This window comes from Drosophila ficusphila, unplaced genomic scaffold (assembly GCF_018152265.1).
Source record: "Drosophila ficusphila isolate 14025-0441.05 unplaced genomic scaffold, ASM1815226v1 contig_198, whole genome shotgun sequence".
In the NCBI taxonomy this organism is placed as follows: Eukaryota; Metazoa; Arthropoda; class Insecta; order Diptera; family Drosophilidae; genus Drosophila; species Drosophila ficusphila.
Genome location: NW_025064092.1, coordinates 2706008 through 2728927, shown reverse-complemented (window position 1 = coordinate 2728927; position 22920 = coordinate 2706008). Strand labels below are relative to the sequence as shown.

At 42.5% G+C, this 22920-nt stretch overlaps 6 protein-coding genes across 10 annotated transcripts in view; 2 read left to right on the top strand and 4 right to left on the bottom strand.

Annotated features, from left to right (window-relative positions):
- LOC108094654 (flotillin-2) overlaps positions 1 to 22920 on the top strand; it is a 108928-nt gene that overhangs the window by 1762 nt on the left and 84246 nt on the right. The gene's annotated exons all lie outside the window — the stretch shown is intronic.
- Positions 1726 to 6316, bottom strand: LOC108101679 (glucose dehydrogenase [FAD, quinone]). Its single transcript, XM_017206103.2, has 2 exons — positions 4186 to 6316; positions 1726 to 3751 (listed from the first exon to the last, which is right to left on the bottom strand). Exons 1-2 carry the CDS (start codon positions 4382 to 4384, stop codon positions 2028 to 2030), a joined length of 1923 nt encoding a protein of 640 aa, XP_017061592.1. The 5' UTR covers positions 4385 to 6316; the 3' UTR covers positions 1726 to 2027.
- Positions 6446 to 8982, bottom strand: LOC108101676 (glucose dehydrogenase [FAD, quinone]). The gene is made up of 2 exons (XM_017206100.2): positions 8778 to 8982; positions 6446 to 8383 (listed from the first exon to the last, which is right to left on the bottom strand). The coding sequence occupies exons 1-2, from the start codon at positions 8926 to 8928 to the stop codon at positions 6669 to 6671; spliced, it is 1866 nt and encodes a 621-aa protein (XP_017061589.1). The 5' UTR covers positions 8929 to 8982; the 3' UTR covers positions 6446 to 6668.
- Positions 11450 to 14005, bottom strand: LOC108101675 (glucose dehydrogenase [FAD, quinone]). The gene has a single exon (XM_017206099.2). It carries the CDS (start codon positions 13611 to 13613, stop codon positions 11742 to 11744), a length of 1872 nt encoding a protein of 623 aa, XP_017061588.1. The 5' UTR covers positions 13614 to 14005; the 3' UTR covers positions 11450 to 11741.
- LOC108101672 (glucose dehydrogenase [FAD, quinone]) lies at positions 14988 to 17512 on the bottom strand. Its single transcript, XM_017206097.2, has one exon. The coding sequence runs from the start codon at positions 16974 to 16976 to the stop codon at positions 15102 to 15104; it is 1875 nt and encodes a 624-aa protein (XP_017061586.1). The 5' UTR covers positions 16977 to 17512; the 3' UTR covers positions 14988 to 15101.
- On the top strand, positions 20245 to 21589 carry LOC122319782. The gene has a single exon (XM_043207545.1). It carries the CDS (start codon positions 20305 to 20307, stop codon positions 20887 to 20889), a length of 585 nt encoding a protein of 194 aa, XP_043063480.1. The 5' UTR covers positions 20245 to 20304; the 3' UTR covers positions 20890 to 21589.

Here is a 22920-nt window from a genome sequence, read left to right as displayed (position 1 = left end):
ATTTTGAAATGCTGCAATTAGGAAACCGCATGTTGACAGGACATTGCGAATTCAGCCAGGGTTGCATATTTACTCAGTTGCGACTGACATTCGACTTCTCTTTGATCTGTGATTGTAGAGCATTCACGATAATGACAACACTGAAAAATAATTGAAAAAAATTACGTCTGGAGGTGTTGAAAATATGCCAGAGGTTTGTCATCTCTAATTACACAATATATAATATTTCGTTTTATATTTGGAAAATTGAAACTTTTAACTAAACCTCATAAATAAGCTTAATTTATTTGATAAAAATAAATACGGAGAAAATTCGGACAATACGCTTTGCCCTTTTTATTACCAAAAAGTTGAATTACCCGTTCAATAAAGCTCTGGCATGTTAATATTACTTAAATATATATTTATTACATATTTGAACTTAATTTAAAAGTGTTATTTAAACTTTTTGTAAATTACTGGGCATTTGACTTTTGATTGGGCGGGAAAACCCCTTGAGAACCATATAATATTTTGTATTATATAAAGAACATGATTCCTATCAGTCAAATGGTGTTTGAATTTCTATTTCGGAAGTTTTCTTATCATGCTGATAACCTCTTTGATCACTAATGTATTTACTTTAATGCCATTAGCTTTTATTATAAGGGTGGCAAGAAATTGTTTTTGTGGCAATTGTATGTATTATTAATCACTCTTTATTCATGAATTTTATATGATTCCATCTTATGTGCTTTGCTTTGAAAACATAGGAAACTAGGCAAATTGATTGTTGTTTTTACTTTCCTCAAAAGGAATTGTGACGAAATCATTTTAATTTAATAGGATGAAATAAGTAACGATTTTCCGTTTAAACAAAGATAGAGATCACAATCATTTGGTTGTTTTTTTTTGCGTGCAACCTTTGGTATCCATTGTGTAGCCCTGCGGCCGAAGGACTTCCTCCGGCGGCACGGAAAACTCCCTGATGCATATTGAATTTTTCACACACAACAACAAGGACGCGGAAGCCTAGGACAGTGATAACCACTTGTATGCAACCACCCACCCAGCATCCCAGCATCCCAACATCCCAACATCCCAACATCCCATCGACCCATCATCCCGGGCATCCGAGAAAATCCAACAGGCAAAGCAACCCCCTGTGATGTTTTGTGTTTTTGTGTGTTTCATGTTTTATGTTGCCATTTTGCCTACGTCTCCGCCCGTTTCGCTTTTCCTTGGCCGGGCCAAAACTTTTCAACCCCCGTGCGGTTGTGCGGGCATGGGTTAATGCACTCTGGCCAACCCCTAGGGGTGCCCAAAACCCCTCGAAATCCCCCCCTTTCTTCGCCTGAGTCGCCAACCCCAAAAAGCCTAAAATGCAACACAACTCAACTCAACTCAACTGGCTCGACTCGTTAAGGTAATTCTATTTAATTAACTTGCCAAGTCAAACAACCAAAGCAGAGTTTACTCTTCACTTCTTCTGGCTTTTGGCAAGCGATTCAATAAAATAATACAATTACACGGGTATCGATAATCCTTTAATGAGAATTCGTTTGCTCATTGGAGGCTGAAAAGGGGAGACATTATCACGTAAAGCACGCACATTGAACATAATGCCTAATGGCACATGGGATTAATTAATATTTGGAAAATATCAATATTCATTTTTAGCCTATGTTATTCAATCACTTGATCTATCTTATCGTTTAAACATTGCTTATAAATCAAATAAACAGTACTATTTTAAATTCGGTGTTTTATTTCTTTTAAAAATCACTTTTATTATTTTTTTTATGAACCTTACACACTTAATAATACGAAATTAACGCATGAGTTATAATCGAAGTTAATAAATATAATTTATTGGCCATGCAAATTTAATGTTTGCATTCAGGAGAAGCGTGAAATAATATACTTTGACTACCTACTTTCACTTGAGACATTATTTAATCCGAAATTACGAATTCGATAATGGAGTCTTTATGGCGTTCTGCTCTCGAGTCTCTCGAATCGCAGTTTATTAATGATTCTCGGTTGAATCAGTTCCACTCGGATCGTATCATGTCCGCCGCCTTCTCACCGATCATAAATGCCGCCGCATTCGTGTGGGCGGTGGGTGGCACCGGGATGATGCTGGTGTCCACCACCCGGAGTCTCCTCATTCCGTGCACCTTCAGCTGGTGGTTGACCACACTAGTGGGATCGCTTTCGGGTCCCATCCGACAGGTGGCCACCTGGTGGTGGAGCGTGTAGGAAAGGGTTCTAATCGAACACCTCCAATAGTCATCCGAGGCGAACTCGTGACCCTCGCATCCTGGCACCGTTCTCCTGAGCAATCTCGCACCGATCCTCTGCATCGCCGGCATCTCGATGATCCTTAGACTGGCCTTAATCCCGTCCAACAGGAACTCCACATCCTCCTCGGCCACAAAGTACTTGGGATCGAGCTTTGGCCAGCTCAGTGGATTGCGATCCCGCAACCAAAGACGACCCACCGACTGCGGATGGAACTGCATCACCAGCAGTGTGAAGTGATCCTGTTGCGCCTGCGCTAAGTCCCTGTACATCCTGTCGTATATTTCCTGCTTGAAATTGGCACCCAACTTGAGGCCGGTGCCCTCGTCACTCGCCAAACTGCCTCCGACCATTATCAACTCGATATCTGGCCAATCCTTGGGTAGATTCGATCGCTGGGTTTTCAGGAAGGCCAGGGCCTCGACTCCGCCAATGGAACTCAATCGCGTGGATGGATTCCCGGCCAGAAGGAAGGATACCACCTCGGCAACTGTGATCGTTGAAGTGAAGGTGGTTTGACCCGTGGTGTTGGTCACGAAAGTGGGTCCAAAGTGGCACATGTGATCGTACAACTTCTTGCCAACTGGAAGAACCTTTACAATGGGAATCCCAATGGCTTTGAGATTATCCTCTGGTCCAATGCCCGATAGCATCAGTAGTTGTGGGGAGTTGAAGGCCCCCGCTGAAAGGATAACCTCCTTGCGAGCCTTAAAGGTGAATGCCTTCTTTCCATAGTGGAACTCCACTCCGTAGGCGGAATTCGTTGCCTCGTCGATGAGAACACGAGTCACTCGGGAAAAGGTGAAAATGTGCAGGTTGGAGCGGAAGTCCCTCACTGGTTTTAGGTAAGCCGAGTAGGCCGAGTGTCTGCGGCCATTCAAAGTGGTTGCCTGGACATAGGATACTCCGTACTGCGATTCTCCATTGTAGTCCGTTCGAGGCAATCCCGATTCCACGGAAGCCGCCACGAAAGCATCCACCATTTGGGAGCGAAAACGCACATATTCCACATTCAGGGGACCACTGTGATTGTGATACGGCGAGTGCTCCAATCCCTGAAGCTGCGCATTCTCACTCCTCAGAAAATAGGGAAGCACCTCCTCGTAACTCCAGCCCGGATTCCCAGCTGCCGCCCAGCCATCGAAGTCCCTTCGGTTCCCCCGATTGTAGATCATGTAGTTGATGGCGCTGGTTCCTCCCAGGACCTTTCCTCGGGGCAGAGCACACTCGTTGTTGTGCATTCCATGGCAGGAGAGCTTTTGGGGCACCGACTTGTAGCCCCAATTCGAGGCTGTCTGCTGCAGATACCCGGCCAGAGTTGGCACGAAGTGGGCTATGTTCTCCACACCACCTGCTTCAATTAAGGCCACTTTCCACTGGGGATTCTCCGAAAGACGGGCCGCCAGTGAGCTGCCAGCTGCTCCGGCTCCAACCACAATGAAGTCGTAGTTGGTTTGATCCTTGGGTACTGCAAGGAAATATAGGAACTATTTTAATATAATAAAAAGAAAAGCTTAAAAAAAACAACTCAATATATCTTTTCATAGAAAGGTTTGGGTTAATAAAATAAATTAAATTTGATATCAATTCAAGGTGAACAATTTTTTTAATAACTAAATTAGATGAACGAATAATAAATATAAACTTAGTTTTCGGAATTCATGTTTTCTTTAATTTGAACACTGAACTCTTTGACATTTCTTTTCGGATAAACCAGAAAGTTATAAAACCTTTATTGGAGTGCTTCATCAATAGCAAAACAAACAATCCTTATTATGTCTGCATTAAATAATAATTCTGTTCAAGTGGATACCGAATAATTATTAGTTTATGTACCCATGAGACGTTTAATTAGTAAGACACATCGACACACACAGAGCCTTCCACTTGCACTTGACTTACCATTGGGTCGCGTGGCCTGGTCTATGACATTGACGAACCCCACCTGGCTGATCTGGTCCAACAGGCGTCGGTTGGCATCCCCTTGGGCTCCAGCCGGGAAGAGGACGAGCAGGAGCGGCAGGAGCGACAGGAGCTGGTGGAGCAGGTGTGAGATCTGTGTGGACTGCATTGGGCTAATGGTGGGCAAATGAGCTGCCATCGCTCGGGGGAGTTGCTTTTAAGCCATGGCTCCTGCTCTGGACTCGACTGGACTGGACTGGACTGGCAATGACAGTGACTCAGGTGCCATAATACCTCACAAACCCACACAACACACACACATATACGCACACACCCACAGACGTCAGTGGGTTGCCTTTGTTGCTGTTAATACAGCGCCACCGCCGCCAAATGATGCCCCACCCACCCCGTTCGCCATATAAACCACATACCCTGCAATCCACCAAAGGGAGTAGGGTATTCGGTGATGAGCGTACTGTGATTAAAACGAGTTGAAGGGAAAGTTATTATCAGGATTAGGGGAAACGTTTTGTAAATAAACTTGGAACTCTTAAAACCAAAAATAAATATATATACTCTATATTTTGACTCTATTAAATGTTGATGAAAAATCCAAAGGAAATACATAACTTTTCTAATTTTATTCAGATTTTCAGTTGGCAAACTTCTTTAAGTTTATAGTTTAATTCTTTAACGATCAGTAGAAACCATTAATCATTAGTTAATCTTTTTCCCCCATTTTTTTTTTCAATTTTTATGATACAACCGCTTTTCCAATTTCCATAACTTTTCTAATTTTTATCAGATGTTAAAGTGACATGGCTCTTAACGTTTTTTCTATATCATCAAAAAACATTTTTTGATTTTTTGAAATAATATTGTAGTTTTTTTTATGTTATGTATTCAATTGTATTCAAAATCAATTGAAAATGTTCAAAATTGAATTCCTTCTTGCATTGAAGTGGCAAACTCTAGCATACCCAATAAATACACTTTTATGAATGAAATCAGCCCCAGGAAGAAATAAACTAATAGACGAAATTAAGAGTAGCTTAAAAAATTAACCGACACGGAAAATCATTAAAAAGTAACACCTAATGCCAATGAAGCCCGAACACTAAATGAACTGTGGAATAGAGTCCAAAAAAAGGAACGAAATTAAGCATTATACAAAGCGAACCCAAAGGCAAACAAACCCAAGATAAGAAAAGAACAACACTAACTAAAACATAAACCAAAGAGCAAGGCGAGCAGAAATAGTAAACTAATAAAAGCAGAGCATAGTTGGCTTAAACCGGTTGAAGAACTTAAAACAAATTTAAACAAAATTAGCACCAATTAGCAGTAAAGACAAACAAAATAAAAAATGCAGAGTTTAGCTAGAAACATCAAAAACAAAGAAGAGGTGCAGAAATCATTAAGATAACTCCAGTTGATCCAGATTCGAATGAGTTCGCTATTCTTAAATGGTTGAAAGGTACACTGAAAAAAGTCCAAAAAAATTTGTAAAGGGGAAACTATAATTATTCTTTTAATATTGTTATCATTTAAATCATTTAAAGTAGATTAAATGGTATACAAATATTGGGATTTCCTATTTCCTTTGTCCTATCCTAGTATAGAATCTTCTTAAATACAGGGTATCCAGTGGATTTAAGCCCTGTTTTCCTGCTGTTGGCCAAATGTGAAGGGAGAATGACAAGATTCTCACATTTTAAGTGCCGGCTGCCATTTGCGCGAGTTCGTTTAACTTTGGCGCGTGCTCTCCCTGCGTTGGGCTCCAAAATGCACTTCAACTCTATATGTATGCATAATAATATAATATTGTATATACATCATCGATGAGGCATACACTCCCCGGCGTACGCTCTATTAATTTTTTTTTTGTCGGCCTGAAAAGTCGAAGTCGAGGCATTGAACTTGGAGTGCGTAAACCCGTTTGCGATGTCTCGATTGCCCTGCTTTATATTCGGATTGGATCGGTTCGGCTTCGGAACGGATCGGATCGGTGAGAAGTTATTAAGCTAGGTCATGACGTCGACCAAATTGGGTTGACCCCGGCTGTTCTCCAGACCCAGTTTGGCAATACACTAAAAGAATTTGGGTGTTCAATACATAAAAGTTTAAGATCTGCATTTAATCTCAATGATCATGGCTTTTATTTATCGCAAAATAAGAATCATGTTTGAATAATCTTAAAAAAAGTTGAAAAAAGAATGATTTTTAATGAGTAAAATGAATTTTATAAATTATCGTTTACCTTTGAATTCCTTTTGAGTGCTATAAATATATAAATAAAAGATTTTAAATTTCGATGAATTCTTGTTAATTGACAAATAGTAAACAATTTCTCGAATGCCTTTAGAACCGTAACATTTTTATGACGTGAACCCGCTGCTTTCTTTCAACTTTCCCCTCGCATTTTATTAACCCCTTTACATAATTCGTTTCTGTATCTTAATGCGATCTTTGCCGGGAGTAAATCAACTCCACTCGGACCGTATCATGTCCGCCGCCTTCTCACCGATCATAAACGCCGCCGCATTCGTGTGGGCGGTGGGTGGCACCGGGATGATGCTGGTGTCCACCACCCGGAGACTCCTAATTCCGTGCACCTTCAGCTGGTGGTTGACCACACTAGTGGGATCGCTTTCGGGTCCCATCCGACAGGTGGCCACCTGGTGGTGGAGGGTGTAGGAAAGGGTTCTAATCGAGCACCTCCAGTAATCATCCGATGCGAACTGGAAGGCCTCACATCCCGGCACGGGTTTGTCCAACAGCCTCGTTCCAATGGCCTGCATTGCCGGCATTTTGGATATCCGTATGGCCTCCTTGATGCCCTCCAGCAGGCTCTCCACGTCCGCGGGAGCCGAGAAGTACTTGGGATCGATCCTGGGCCACTCGAGGGGATTGCGATTGTGGAGCCAAAGGCGACCAACGGAGGCGGGATTGAAGTGCATGATGAGGAAGCTGAAGTGATCCTGCTGCCGCAGATTGAGATCCTTGTACATCTTCTCGTAGATTTCCGGCTTGAAGTTCGCTCCTTTGGCGAGGGCGGTGCCATCATCGCTGGCCAAACTGCCGGCCACCTGGATCAGCTCCACATCGGGTTGGCTGGCGGGACTCTTGGCTGACGGCACCTTGATGAAGGTGAGCGTCTCCACGCCACCGATGCTCGAGAGGAATGTGTCCGCGCGACCCAACAGGAACTCCTTGACCACCGGCGGTCCCAAACGAGCGGCAAATAGCGTTTGACCCGTGGTGTTGGTCACGAAAGTGGGTCCAAAGTGGCACATGTGATCGTACATCCTCTTGCCAACTGGAAGAACCTTTACAATGGGCACTCCAATGGCTTTGAGATTATCCTCTGGTCCAATGCCCGATAGCATCAGTAGTTGTGGCGAGTTGAAGGCTCCCGCTGAAAGGATTACCTCCTTGCGAGCCTTCACCTTGAAGCTTCTTCCCTGGTGGGTCAGCTCCACTCCGTAGGCGGATTTCGTGGTTGGATCGATGAGGATGCGCGTGACCCTGGCCAGGGTTAGAATGTGCAGGTTGCGACGCCTCTGCCGAATGGGTTCTATGTAGGCTCGAAAGGCGCTGTGCCTTCTTCCCTTGAGCGTGGTCGCCTGCACGTAGGAGACTCCCATCTGGGACTCGCCATTGTAGTCGGTTCTCGGATGACCCGCCTCCTGGGCAGCTCTTATGTAGGCATGGGCCAGTCGAGTGCGGTGACGCACATCCTCCACGCTCAGGGGACCACTGTGATTGTGATACGGCGAGTGCTCCAATCCCTGAAGCTGCGCATGCTCACTGCGCAGAAAATAGGGGAGCACCTCCTCGTAACTCCAGCCGGGATTTCCGGCTGCCGCCCAGCCATCGAAGTCCCTTCGGTTGCCCCGATTGTAGATCATGTAGTTGATGGAGCTGGTGCCTCCCAGAACCTTTCCCCGTGGCAGAGCACACCTCTTGTCCGGCATTCCGCGACAGGCGTGTTTCTGTGGCTGCGAATGGTAGCCCCAGTTGGAGGCGGTGGACTGCAGATGAGCCGCCAGCAGGGGCACCTGGTGGATTATGTTCTCCACTCCGCCCGCTTCGATGAGGAACACACTCCAGTTGGGATTCTCCGAGAGGCGGGCGGCCAACGTGGAGCCAGCTGCTCCGGATCCAACCACTATGAAGTCATAGTTTTTTTGGGGCACTGAAAGTGCGAAAAAATAAATGAATATAAGTTTAATGGGAATATTCAATGTTCATTTGTCTGAAATACAACTAAATAACATTTAAATTTAAAAGTATTCAAAAAATAATAGTTCGTAACAATTATTTAATTTCCTTCAAGAGATGAATCATTCCAAATTATTGCACAGAATTTAATATTGAATATTTGCTATTGGTATCTTAGTGTAAAACTATATAATTAAAGGTAGTGAGATTGAAAATTAAAAATCAAAGGAAGTGACTTAATTTCAGTAGACACTTTTCTTAGGAAATTCTTAACGGTTTCATTTCACTAAATTCTCGAAATTCAAATTAAATTATCACCATTATCTTTAATCAAGAGAAGTCACAATCTCCACTCTTTAAAGACTTACCATCGCTGAAGAATGGCACATTGACGACGTTTCCCAGCCCCAATCGCCTGAGCTCGTCCAGCTGGGGATTCCTTTGGGAGTGGACCACCTGGACGAGTTGGTGGGCCAGCAGGAGCAGCAAAAGAAGCCGGGACAGCAGCAGCTTCTCCATGGTTGCGATGGCCGGTAACTGAACTCTGCAGCTCGAGTGCTTCGGGTGAAATTAGATCTTTGCCTCCGTTTGGCATCAAAGCAGCCAAGGCACTGTGGAGCGGATTGTAATATTGTGAGGCAAATCTGGGGAATTGATAGCTTTTCATTTTACAGCCAGTGGGCGTGGAAACTTAGGTAATATTTATAATTACAGTATTTATGACATTAAATTGCATTTGATGACTTTCATAATTTAATGGGATTCTGACGGGAATCAATATTACATGATCAAAAAGAGATTACAATCACAAAAGCAGTTTGGTTTTAATTTTCTGCTTGAATGTTGGTTGTAAAATTCTTACATGTAATTGAATATTTAGCTATAAAAAAAGAAAATGGTATGGTATTGAAGTACTTGAAAATTATCCCAATAATCTTTAAAATTTATTTCAAAAAATTAGAACATTTTTATTCAAATTGAATTGAATTTTGCAATTTTCATACTCTAACCATATTCCATGTAAACTAGTAATAATTGCATTTATTTTTCAACTCGCTCCACTGTGGAAAGTCTTGCCGGTTTGGTTCTCCCTGAATGATCTCTATTCCCCTCTCGCTCTCGCCGTCTTTCTCCACATCTCTCTATCTTTTCTCCGCTGATGAGTTGGTTGACTTGGTGGCCGTGTTTGTAGGGCCAAAAAAACAGGCTGAGATTGTCTCAGAATTTTTATTGCCACTTGCTAATTTGCGCTTTCTGCTTGCTCATCTCTGGCTTTTCTTTCTTTTTTCTAATGCAGTGGAAAAAATGGAGTTACCAAACATTTTTTCTCACAAACGTATATGTTAGAAGTAATATTTCAATGTTATATAAAAGGATTTCGTCAATGAAAGTGTTTAATTTGGAATATTTATTTATTAAAAGAATTCTCTAGTATAAAGTTTTGTTCTCTGTACAACTGACTCAACTTTTGCATCTGAGCTCGGTTCAATGGCACTTAAATGGGCAACTTGTTCTGGTGGGACCCGTACTTTTTATGCTGCTGGTCTGTCAGTTGAATCTTTGAAGATTGAAGCACCAGCAACGGGCACTCGAGGGTTAATATACATACAATATATATATTCCCAGCCACCCCATGAAGTATAATAATCAAGGAGGAATGAAAACAAAACCAAAGCGGATTAAACGACTTTGGGTCTAGCCCAAAAAAAAATAATAATAATAGGGATAAAGGGGTGGTCATTGCAGCGATAGCAACCCCAGCATATGGATGCAGTTCCTCCAACCCCGAAGCCAAGTCAATGGATTCCCTTACAAATCCCAGCAACCGGCGGACAGGGAAAACCAAATAAATGGGACGAGCAGGGATTAGAGTGAGGACATTCCAAAAAAAAAAAAAAAAAAAAAAAAAAACTGGAGAATGGGCCATGTTTTGGTCATGGCAATTGCATTCAAAATTTGTCTTTTTTGTGTTCGCATTCCCATTTTTTGTTTTTTAAGCAACCGAAACGCCCCTTTTGGATTCATGAATATTTCAATTTGTGTTAATGAAAAGTCTGGCGTAACCTTAGTGACTTGTTGACGCTGGGAAAGGAATTTTTTGATGAGTTTTTCTGGGGAAATGGGAGTGGGTTGTTACTTTTATTCAGCATGTTAATTTTTTTAATTAAAAATGTTCTAAAAAAATACCCAAGAACGTAAGAATTCTTTAAGAATGTAAGTCGGATTTTAAAACCAGTCGCTGTAAAATGTAAAAGAGCTTGAAGTCAAGCTTAAAGCTTTTTTATTCGATTAAAATCCTCTTTAAATATAGTCTACCCTTGGGAGGCTTAAAATTTCGCTTTTGGCTCAGCAATTATTCTCAATTTTCGACTGATTTATACCCACTCCATATACATAAATAATTCTAAGGTCAAATCGATGCAAATCAAAGCAAGTTAAAATCAAAGACTTGGCTGCAAAAGCCATCAGACTTAACACGCAACCGAAAATTCACACCGGCTCGATCATAAAAAGACAAAAACCTAAGAAAAAAAAACGAGAGTGAGGCAAAAAATCATTTCCGCAACAATAAAATAAAAAAAAAAACCAACAGAGAGAGACTCAAAACAAAGGCGTCTAATAAATCAAAACCGAAAATCGTCAAACGAGCAGAAAACTTCATGGATTTCACAGATTTTTAATAATGAAGCCACCAATTGATTAGCAGAAAACTCCTACTGAAATAAATGAGACAAAGGCGAATGCAGAGATCCAATAAAACTCAATGTCAATGTCAGGTTTGATAGATGTACGAATCTTTAGGCCTAACTTGATTTTTTTTTGGCACTTGCTTTATAAATTAAATACAAATTGTTTCGGTATTCATAATAAAATGAAATGGTTTCAATGGATTAACAATTAAATATTTGTGTTCAATGTTAAGGATTGTCAAAACTTTCATGTTCTTTGGATCAATATTGTTTTTGTTTCTTTATCTTATAATTACTAATTTCCCCTTGCAATTATTCCATTTAAATATAAAAACATAAAAACAAGTTGGTTTTAAAGTACATACAAAACTTATATTGATTTATTTATACATATGTTGCTTACACTTTAAACTTAAACTAGAATCAGTTCAGGAAGAAGGAGTTACAGATAAAAACAAACAAAGTGAGGCCTTAATAAAAACTTAAGCCCCATATTACACCGGCCAGAGTTTTGGGATTCGCGATGCGAGGCGATGAACTGATGAGGTGTGAAAAACAACAAGATGCTGGAGTGGCCAGTGCAAATGGGGCTTACACCTGATTGTGGAAATCAACTTTGGAGTGACGGGAATCCCCCCGAGTTCACTGGATAAAACCGTGATCCTGCTTGATCATATCAGCTGCCTTTTCGGCGATCATAAAAACAGGGCCATTCGGATGACCGGACATGATCTCCGGCATTATGCTGGCATCGGCCACTCGGAGATTCTTGATGCCGTGCACCCGGAGACGGGCATCGACCACAGCAGCTCGATCGGACTTGGGACCCATCTTGGCGGTTCCCGAGTAGTGATAGATGGTGAATGTGAAGTGGCGCACATAGCAAGCCCAATAGGCCCAACTTTTGTAGGCGTGCTGTTTGCACGTTGGGATTTTCTTCTCCCACAATTTGGCGTTTATCGTCTGCATTCCCCGCTGGTTCATCAAACTGATGGCTTTGAGCAAACCCCTCACCGAGATGTCCACATCGTACGGATGGGCAAAGTAGTTGGCATGAATAATGGGATACTTGAAGGGATCGCTGCTCTTCAACATGATGCGACCACGACTCTTGGGTCGCAGGATCATGGGGAAGATCATGAACGCATTCAGTGACTTATCCTCGATCTCCGCAAACAGTGCATCGTAGATGGACTTCTTCAAGCCGAAGGCACGTGAAATGGCCGGATTGGAGGACATGGAACCGCCCACCAGGAACAACTCAATGTCGGGCCAGCCGTCCTCATCCCTCTCGTGATCCAAATCCCAAAAGGCGATGGCTTCACAGCCACCTGGCGAACCATAAGGTCCCTCCATGCGATTGAAGCGGTTGATCAGCGTGGGATCGGCAAAGTCCTCGAACTTCAGGGAGGTGGCATTGGTGGTGAAGGTAACCGCTGGAGCCGTGTGATCCTGCAGGTTGTAACCGACAGCCAAATCAGCCAGAGGCTTAATTCCCACTTCCCTTAGATGTTTGGCAGGTCCAACTCCAGACAACATCAGCAATTGCGGAGTGTTGATGGCTCCTGCGGAGACTATGACCTCCTTTCTGGCCAGGATCTTCTGCATGCGGCCCTCCGTCTGAACCATGATTCCATAAGCCGTCTTCGTTTGCGGATCGATCAGCACTTTGGTGACCAGAGCGTTCTTCTTCACATGCAGATTGCTGCGTTTTCCCTTCAGGGGATAGAGATAGGCACGATTGGAGCTCCAGCGGGTGGAGTTCCTGGTGGTGGTGTGCAGGAAGGCCACTCCATTCTGGATGCGTCCATTGTAGTCCCTGTACTTCAGACCATCCTGCTGGGCGGCCTCCACGAAGGACTCGGCGATCTTCGAGTGCCAGTTGACGTAGCTCACCTTCACGGGTCCATTGCGACCCACGTAGTCCTCCTCGGCATCCGGAACACTGCTGCCCTCGTACTTCTTGAAGTACGGCAGGACATCCTTGAAGCTCCAGCCGGGATTGCCCAGAGCCTCCCAGCGATCGTAGTCCCTGCGATTGCCACGGGTGTACATCATGTAGTTCAGTGTGGAGCTGCCGCCCATCACCTTGCCCCTCGGCCAATTGCACCGATTGTTGTTCATGGCCAGGCAGGCGTGGTCCGATGGCTGAGTCCGGTACTTCCAGTTCATCTCGCCCAGCTGCAGGAAGTGCGCCACGATGGGCACATCCATGACCAGACGCTCGGGACCTCCGGCTTCCAGAAGGAGTACTCGCCAGTTGGGATTCTCCGAGAGACGAGCTGCCAGGGCACAACCCGCTGTGCCAGCACCCACGACTATGAAATCATATTCGCTATCCAGAACGAGATTGTTGTCGTAGTTCTCCAGCTCCACGTCCGCCTGGCCGCGTCTCAAGAAGTTGATCGTTTCGAAGAGGACATTGTTGCTTTCCTGTGCAGAGATGATCCTCAGATCCCAAGTGGCCGTAAAAACGAGGCACAGGCCCACGAATAGAATCGATTTATTTGCCATTCTGGGGGGCTTTTAGTTCTCCAAAAACGTTTCTTCACTTGTTGTTTCACCAATTGCACAGCCAAAAAAAAACAACGACCAGATACAACGATCGATATATGGTATCCAAAAAAAAGAAGGAACGAACGCGATTGGGTTCTTGGTTCTTCGACGCGATCGCGAACGTGTTGCCCAATCGGATTCGTAACTAGAAATGCTGACAAACGCCGTGGCCAAGTTCAATTTAATATTAAATTCGGCGGCGATCGGCGAACGAAGCGATCGCAGTGCGAATCTCTCGGCTCTCGGTTTTTCGGTTTTTCGGTTGTTCGGTTTTCTTTTTTTGGTTTTTCAACTTCGGTTCAGGCCAAGAATCTTCAAATTGAACACGAAGACTTGACTGTGGGCACGTTCACGCAGGCCCACAAATCGCGCAGACAAAGACGACGGACAAACTAGCTGGTTTAAAAATACATAGTTGCTCGAAATCGAAAGCTCTAAGATCTGACATTGACTTGAACCGATCCGATCGCAGATCGACGATCGTTAGCAGCTGCGATTCAGATGCGGAAGCCGCGACAAAACATTAAAGGGCCTCCCATGGCTAAAGATCCTCTTTGATTTCCATTTCCATTTGGGGCTTTGGGTTTTTGGTTATGGATTGCAATTAACATAGAGCCATCGTGATTCTGCGGTTTTGCCAGAAGAATTCGGGCGGGGTTCTTTCAATGCGAAGAAGAACCTGTCGTCTCAGGGTAATTCCCAAACCAGATCGCATTTAATCGCCCGCTTCGTCTGCATATATTGTATAACTTAATGGTTCTAGATGCCTATCGCATAGCCAGCTCCTCAGTCATCAAGTTTATTCAAAATAAACATTATTTATGACAACATTGTGGTTGCTTTAAAAGATGCTTCTTCCCGAAATAAAAGTTATATTCCAGACACAAGTGTTTATTATTCTTAATGCTATGATAATTATTCGAAACTCTTTTTTGTGCAAATTAAATATTTTAGGCATACATTTAAAAAGTGCAAAACGGGTTGCCAAATTGTTTTCTTTGAAGAAAACCAAAACACATGTCATTCAAATAATCATACTAAACAAATATGAACTATCATGCTGTACAGATTTAATCAGTGTTCACTCGCAGTGAAGAATTTAATAGCTCCACTCGTAATTATAGTTCAAGATTATTGACATATGCAAATGTTAATTAAAAATTTTCCAACTATCGACAGGTTTACAACCTTAATTCGTAGTTAATTTCCCTGTTTTAATTGCAATTCACTGGTTATAATTTTAAAATCAAGATAGGAACCGTTTTAATATTTTTATTACGATAAATTTCTATATTAATAACTTTTTCCACTTCCCATGAAATAAACTCCCAATTGAATTGCGTTTTCCTCTTTAATTCACTAGAAATCACTCAGAAAGGTATTATACACTTTTAAACATCTAAAGATCATTGCCCATAGTATTGTACATCATAAATATAGTTTGCTTTATAGGAAGCCGTGATCCTCCTTGATCATATCGGCTGCTTTCTCTGCGATCAGGTACACCGGTCCATTGGGATGACCCGAGATCAAGTACGGCATAATGCTGGCATCCACCACCCGGAGTTTCTCGATTCCATGGACCCGCAGACGGGCATCGACCACCGCCGAGGGATCCGATCGAGGACCCATTTTGGCCGTTCCCGAATAGTGGTAAATGGTGAAGGTGAAGTGGCGGGCATAACACGCCCAGTACTCACTGCTCCTCCACTCGTATTTCGCACAATTCGGTATCCGTTTCTCCAACAACCTGGCTCCAATCGCTCTAAATGCTGGCCTGTCTATCAAACTGACTGCCTGCTCAATGCCACGAACTGTGATATTCAGATCGTAGGGATCCGAAAAGTAGTTGGCAAATATCTGCGGATGTTCGGCGGGATTTCTGCTCTTCAACTTGATGCGACCGCGACTTTTTGCCCGCAGAATCATGGGAAAGATCATGAAGCCATTGGCATTCCTGCGTTCCAATTCCCCGAACATCTTCTCATAGACATCCGTTTGGATGCCCAAAGCCAGGCGAAGAGCCAAATTGGCCTGCAGTCCGCCGCCCACCGCAAAGAGTTCCATATCCGCCCAGCCATCGGGATTTTGTGGATCGTCGAGGGCATAAAACGAAATGGCCTCCACGCCACCGGGAATGCGGAGGACTCCGCGTCCCTTCAGGAACTGCGCCATCGCCTCCACGCTGAACATCTGTCTGGTCTCCAGGGAACTCACATTGCAAAGGAAACTCACAGCCGGCGCAATGTGATCCTGCAGGTTGTATCCCACGGCCAGATCTGCCAGGGGTTTAATTCCCATTTCCCGAAGATGTTTCGAGGGTCCCACGCCGGAGAGCATCAGCAATTGCGGGGTATTAATGGCACCCGCTGAAACAATCACCTCTTGGCTGGCCATAATCTTCTGAAGCTTTCCATTTATCTGCACCATCACTCCATAGGCTGTTTTGGTCTGCGGATCGATTAGAATTTTGGTGACCAGTGCGTTCTTTTTCACGTGCAGATTAGTGCGTTTTCCCTTAATGGGATATAGGTACGCCCGATTGGAACTCCATCTGGTTTCATTGTAGATATTGGCCTGCAGATAGGAGACTCTTATTTGCCGGCCACCATTGTAATCGCCTTGCGGCAAACCCGCATCTTGGGAAGCTCGAACGAAGGCATCCGCAATCGGAGTTCTCGTCTCCGAGTAACTGATCTTCAGGGGACCCCTGCGACCCACCAGATTCTCCTCGGCATCCGGAATGGCACTGCCCTCGAACTTCTGGAAATAGGGCAGCAGTTCATCGAAACTCCAGCCGGGATTTCCCAGCTGAGACCAGCGATCGTAGTCCCTGCGATTGCCGCGCGTGTACATCATGTAATTGAGAACGGAACTGCCGCCCATCACCTTGCCCCTCGGCCAGTTGCAGCGATTGTTGTTCATGGCCAGGCAGTAGCTCTTCGAGGGTTCCGTCTGGTACTTCCAGTTAACCTCGCCCAGCTGCAGGAGGTGGGCCAAGATGGGTATATCCATGGCATAGTTCTCGGGACCGCCGGCCTCCAGGAGCAGAACCCGCCACTTGGGATTCTCCGAGAGACGAGCTGCCATGGCACAACCCGCTGTTCCAGCTCCAATCACTATGAAGTCGTACTTGGATCTCAACGTGGTGCGTTCGTCCAGGTTCTCCAGATCTAATTGCTCCTGGCCGCGGCGATTCAGCTCCAGCATATCGAACACCGAGTTGCCATCGTAGGTTTGACCCACCACCAGGGATAATCCGAGTCCCAAAAGCCAGAGCAACCCGGGAAGGGTTCTCATTCGATTCGGTGAGAGAGTCATTGGAGGAGCCTCATCACTTTTGCAGCCGGACGCACTCAACTACAGCGATCGACTGGCTAAATGAACTAAACTGAAATCGCTTTCAGTCTAAGGGGGAAACCGGCAGTTAGAATTTGCCGCTTTTGCAGTTGACAATTACGAGTCTTTGGTCCAAACAATCATTCTAGTTCGGGCCTTTAGTCGGTGAAAACTGAATAGAATGGAATATCATTTGTGTGGAAATTAATCGGTCGATCGATCAAAGATCGTAAGCATTCCATCCAAAATGCACCGGGAATGCGCAACTAAATCGCCACTTGGATCTTAATTTGTGCACTGAATACAGAGATCACGTAATAATGGGTCTGATCCAATATAGGAAAATAACTTCGAAACTAATTGCGAGGTGTCAATGGAAGAGCGAGACTACTATCTGCAGTTTGGGATGGGGGAACTACTGAACTTATAGAATTTCAATGGCTCTGAAAAACAATATACACACGACTTTGAAACTCTTACTTGTATAAAATTATAATACAAATGGTTTGGGGAGGGGATAAACGGAATTACTTGACCCGATGCTACTTTAAAATAAATATACTGCTCTGTGGGCGTAGAACTTGCAGCCATTTTCTTCTGTAATTAATAATAAAGCGTTTTTAACAGCCGAGTAAAACTATTAAAACCAATAAAGTAGCCAACTAGGAAACATTAACAGACAAAACAAAACATGGCAACATGAGGAAACCCAAACAGCCATTAACTTCGCATTTACATCGAGAACTAAATACTTTGCGAGTGATTACAAAATCAAAAGAATGTTGGTAATAAATCTCTGCTGCTAACGTACTCATGTTAACTATTTATTAGCTAATTTATTGATTTGTTTCCAAATAATCTAAGCCCGATTCTAATTATACTCAGCTGGCTAATGGTGAACGGTGGACTTGGCGGCATGTAATGTTTGTTTTTATTTAGCTGATTTTTTTTCTGTTTTTTTTTTTCTGCCTCATTGTTTGGTGGATAATTTCAATAATTATTTCCGCTTGCATGTGAACTCGGGAGCTTAGAATGGGAGAGCCCAAGAGCAGCGATTGGCGGCAGACGTTGTAAAAAATTCCAAGATCCCCCCAACCGACCAACTCGTGCGCTGAAAAACTTGGCAACGTAAACTTGGCCAGCCGACCGCAACCGTATGACATACTAAAAGAAAAAAAACACAACTAAACGAGACAAAAAACTATAAAACAAAACAAAATAAGACAAAACAGAAATGAATTAAGAAGGCGCTTAATGCTTTTTTGATGTGTTCTCCGCCCCAAATGACGTCGTCTTGGGCGAAGTATGGTTAGTCGAAGGACATTGCCAGGGATTCAAGGGATTCCAATGGGAGTGTCATCGCACAGCATCTCGGAGTTTCATCGATGGAGCTGCACTTGGCTGGAATACCAATGAGGGCCATCGCGATAAGAACCTTTTCCGAAGGCCGCAGGCGAGCAAGAACCCATAACCAATAACCAAGAGCCAAGAATCAAGAACCAAGAGCCAAGAATCAAGAACCAATAACCAAGAACCTAGAACCGAAAACCACTGACATTCAAGCCCAACCGACACGCCGGACACTTTGGAGTCAAGGCCGAAAAAGCACTGCGGCTTCCAATTTCGCAATTCGTCTGCGATTCGCGCGGGCTCTAGGTTCGTTGAGCTGCTATTCGATTAAATGCACTGAGAGAAACTTATGAAACTACCTATTAACGAAACAAAAATTCGTTTTAATTGTTTATATTTGTATTTTCAAGAAAGTTGTATCCTTTATGTAACATATTGCATTATGTAACATTAGTCAACTTTTGACTATTAAAAATAAGATTATTTCTAACTTCCAAAGAGGTGACCCAAAAAAAAAAAATATTTTTTTCGGCACTCAACCGAATTTATTGGACTCCAAAATGGCAATGTGTATTTCAATTCTTTAGAAACTTGGCTTAAAAAAATGTATATTCCACTTTGTTCGATTGCTTAATCCGTTTACTATTTGAATTCAGTATTTCCAAGATATTCTTTGGAATAAAATGTAATTTTTTTAAGACCTAACCTCCCATTTCGAGCAGTGTAATCTGCTAACGGCAATTAAAGCTTTGACTGTTAGTATCGATAGGTATTGTGCTGTCGGAGGAGAAACAGCAGCAGCGAATGTTTCTGTTCGCATAAAGTCAAGAATTTAAGCAAACTCGTTGTCTTTGACCGAGTTTTCATAGTTGGCAACTGCTGAATTTGGCCAAGTTGCTCTTTTGCACTGACTGACAATTTTTTCGAATTGGGGCCTCGACCATGTCTTTATTGGGTTTTTGACAATCATTGGTTGGTTGGCCCATGGCATTCGTTTTTGGCAACAGGATGCTACATCAATTAAAACGAAGGATATCCCACTGATTATGTACTATTTGATTTGATTCCATGTTGATACAGCTGGTCGCTTGACAATCCACAGAATGACTGGCAAAACACATGAAATTGTGATGGCCATAAAAGGTTCTTAACTTAGCCATAAAACGCGTCTCATGGGTTTTTTCTTGGCAATAGATTGCGTTGCTCTTCGATCATCATGACAAAGCAAATCGCTCACTTCCACAATTTAGCATAGACACTTTTTAAGATGTGGTAATATTTGTTAGTTTGAAACAGTTAAGAGATTTCATTTCTGATTAAAACAAAAAACCAGTTTATCGTTTCTTGCTACATTTTAAACAACTTAAAAAGACTAGAGTATATTTGCAAAAACTGCGAAACGATGTTGAATGAATGAATGAGCAAAAATCTAATAGCGAATTGTTTTTGAAAGCTTTGAAACAGTATACATATATTTATTTACTGATAAAAAATAATTTTAGAACAAAGACAAGCTTTAAGTTAAAAATTAAAAAAGCAGACAAAATGTATAAATTTTTTTGTCTAATGTATTTTACTTTTTGTTTCCATGAAGCAAACACTTTAATGGTTGGTTTTTTTTTTTGAGGGCGGTTTCCCTCTTTCGACAAGCTTCTGTAAATATGCATAAACATGTGTTTTCTATACATTTACTTTAACCTTTTTAACTCTGCAGTTTTTAAAAGGGCAACACCCACAAATAAATTGCCAACAGTAGTTAGTAAATTTACTAACAAGTTGCAATCTTCAAAAATCTAGACAATTCTGTATGTATTTATTGAGATATTGAAATTCCCTAGAGTATCCAAACATTTTATTTTGAAGTTCTGAAATGGAGTAGGCATTGTATTGTTATCAAAATTCGGAAGTAGTGTAATTTAAATTTGAAACTCTGGGTGTGCCAAATCCAGTTCCGTAGAACATGTCCAAGCCGGCTGTAAAGGAACGCAAACCCGGAAACCGAAGAATTCCGCGATCAAAGAGTTTCGATAGCCTGCCGAGTGGTTCGAAAAGGTACTTGAACAAATCCTATCTGTACAGGGATTCCGCAGATACCTTCGAACGGAGGTCGAGTTCATCCAATGATCAGTATCGGAATTGCATGAATTCAACCCGCTCGGAAAATGGTTACGAGGCGGGTTTGGATACCGATGATGCCATCGATGAGGACAGGGATTCAATTGCGGCTGCCTACTTGAGAAGTCGAAGTCGTCTCAGTTCGTTGAACTCCTTTGTCCAGCCGGAACCGATTCCCTCCCATCGATTTGGGAGATTTTTCCGTGCCCTCGGTCGCAGTTTGCACCACTGTTCGTTGAGGATTGCCGCAGGATTTGGTTTGAGTCACCAGCAGGCCGCCTGGTACAAGAATTGCTGGCAAAGTCCGGGCTCAAGACCCAAAGGAATCCATCTGTTGGGTCCCCAAAGGCTTATAAACCATTCCATACCGAATTCCAGGGCGAATTCCCCAGAAAAACCGAGAGCAATCGAAAGTTCTACAACTCTATAAAAAGTGGTTAAGGAAGTTTTTTTTAAATTCTAAAAGAAATCAATCTATCAATGGACTACCAAGAACTTAATTGATGTCTTAAGAATTCAATTCAATTATTTCATTTAAATATGATTGCAATTTATTGTGATTTCTCTGATTCAAATACAAATAAAGCCGACTCACTTTGTTGTAGGAAGTCAAGCCGTGCAAATTAATCAATTATTGAGACTTCCCCCACAACAAAGTGGACTTTCAAGCCGAAACAAATCGATTGATTTGCAGATGATGATTGACATGACAAAGCAGAACAGAAGTTGAATAACATTTTGATAGGATCATAATGCGCATAATTGCTATACGCCAGCGCACATATTGATACAGATACAATCCAAATAGATACACAGCCCGAGTTTGGCCAGATAGCATTATTGTTTGCCAAGCACTAAAGCACATTAAAGTGTGCAATTATTTGAGCTGAAGTCCACTACTCGGTGCGACTGCTGTGATCAATGGCCAATCGAGTACGTGACGCCAACACTTTGTACAAATAAAACAGTTGATGAAGTCAGGAAGTTCGCAGAAGAGATCTGTGATTCGACGATGATGGCGCAGGGGTTCATGGATCAAGATTACCAAACGGAAATGCTATAAATAAAAATCAATAAATATATTTGAAAAAATAACAAGGGGATTACTAATAAAATTTGGCAAAAGCTTAAACCACTTTTGATTCTGTAAATTTGTAATAAAAAATTATAAAATTAACTAATGCAGCTTGTAAGAAAATTTAAGTTCATGCCACTTCAAAATCTGTTAAAAATTAGAAAAGTTAAGCTTTTAACTAGACTTTTGTAAATTGTAATAAATATACCTAATAATAAAAAAATAAATAATACTGTAAAGTAAAACTGAAATCTTCCACTCAAAACTTTTCAAACTAATGACTCAATCAACGAGGAACCTCAACATAACGATTCTCAATAAAAATTCAAGCTAACCACTAAATCATAAGACCCAACGACTAGCCCAATTTCCTGACCAACATTTCTGTACCTCAAGGCTGGCCAAGTGACTAAGAATTTTCGGTTTGCCTTTGAATCGAATTGAAACTTGATTGGCACCTTTGTAACCACTAAAAGAACTCGCCTTACAGGTTCAGAGTGGCACTCCAAGTGGTATACTCGTATATGGGTCACTAATCACCAACCAGGGTCGTTAATGAAACCAAAAAAAGAACTCAAAAAAAGTAAATATACTTCCGCTAAATGGAAGAATGCTGCTTGGTTGCCATGAATATTTATGCTGTATTCTCTTACAATGTCTGATTCTTAGTTTTCTCATGATTTATCGTGCCCAATTAATGCGTTTCTATTTTTTTCTTCTCTATTTTTATTTACAGGTGAGTTGTCCGGTTGTGCGCTGTATGCAAATAGTTGGATGCCGAGTCGCAGAGATCAAGTCAAGTTCATTGGGTCTGGGTCAACTGCTGCGGACACGATCGCTTGTCTAACGGAGATCACAACAAGTTGATTGACCTCTAACTGGAACGGTAACACATCGATATGTCCGGAAGTTATCTGCAACGAGTATTCCGCAGATGATCCGCAGATACTTCCGCTGGCCATTGACCCAGTTTTCCCTCTTTGATTTTTGCAGACTCTTTTTGCCAAATTTTGCATACGCTTGGTTTTATTGCGTTTTTGGCCGAGACATTTGGATTTGCCGGCGATATTTGCCTTTGCGTGTGCACATATGTCTAGGGCAATGCCGGGGATCTGCTCTCGTGGCGAAATTGCAATCGGTCACGTACACCTCGTGTCTGCAGTTCGTTAACTTTGTTCTCTATATCTTTGTTTTTGGGGGCGTGGCTTGAATTACTTAGCAAAACGAGTCGGAACTGGGCGATCGCTTTGGATTCGACTAAGGGATACTGTTACTATTTTAAAATTCCGATTTTGAGTGGGTTACTAGATTGGCTGTAGTTAAGTTTTTTTCTGGGCAACATGGCGAATACGTTATGTAGTTACATAAAACACTATGAGGCTTTAA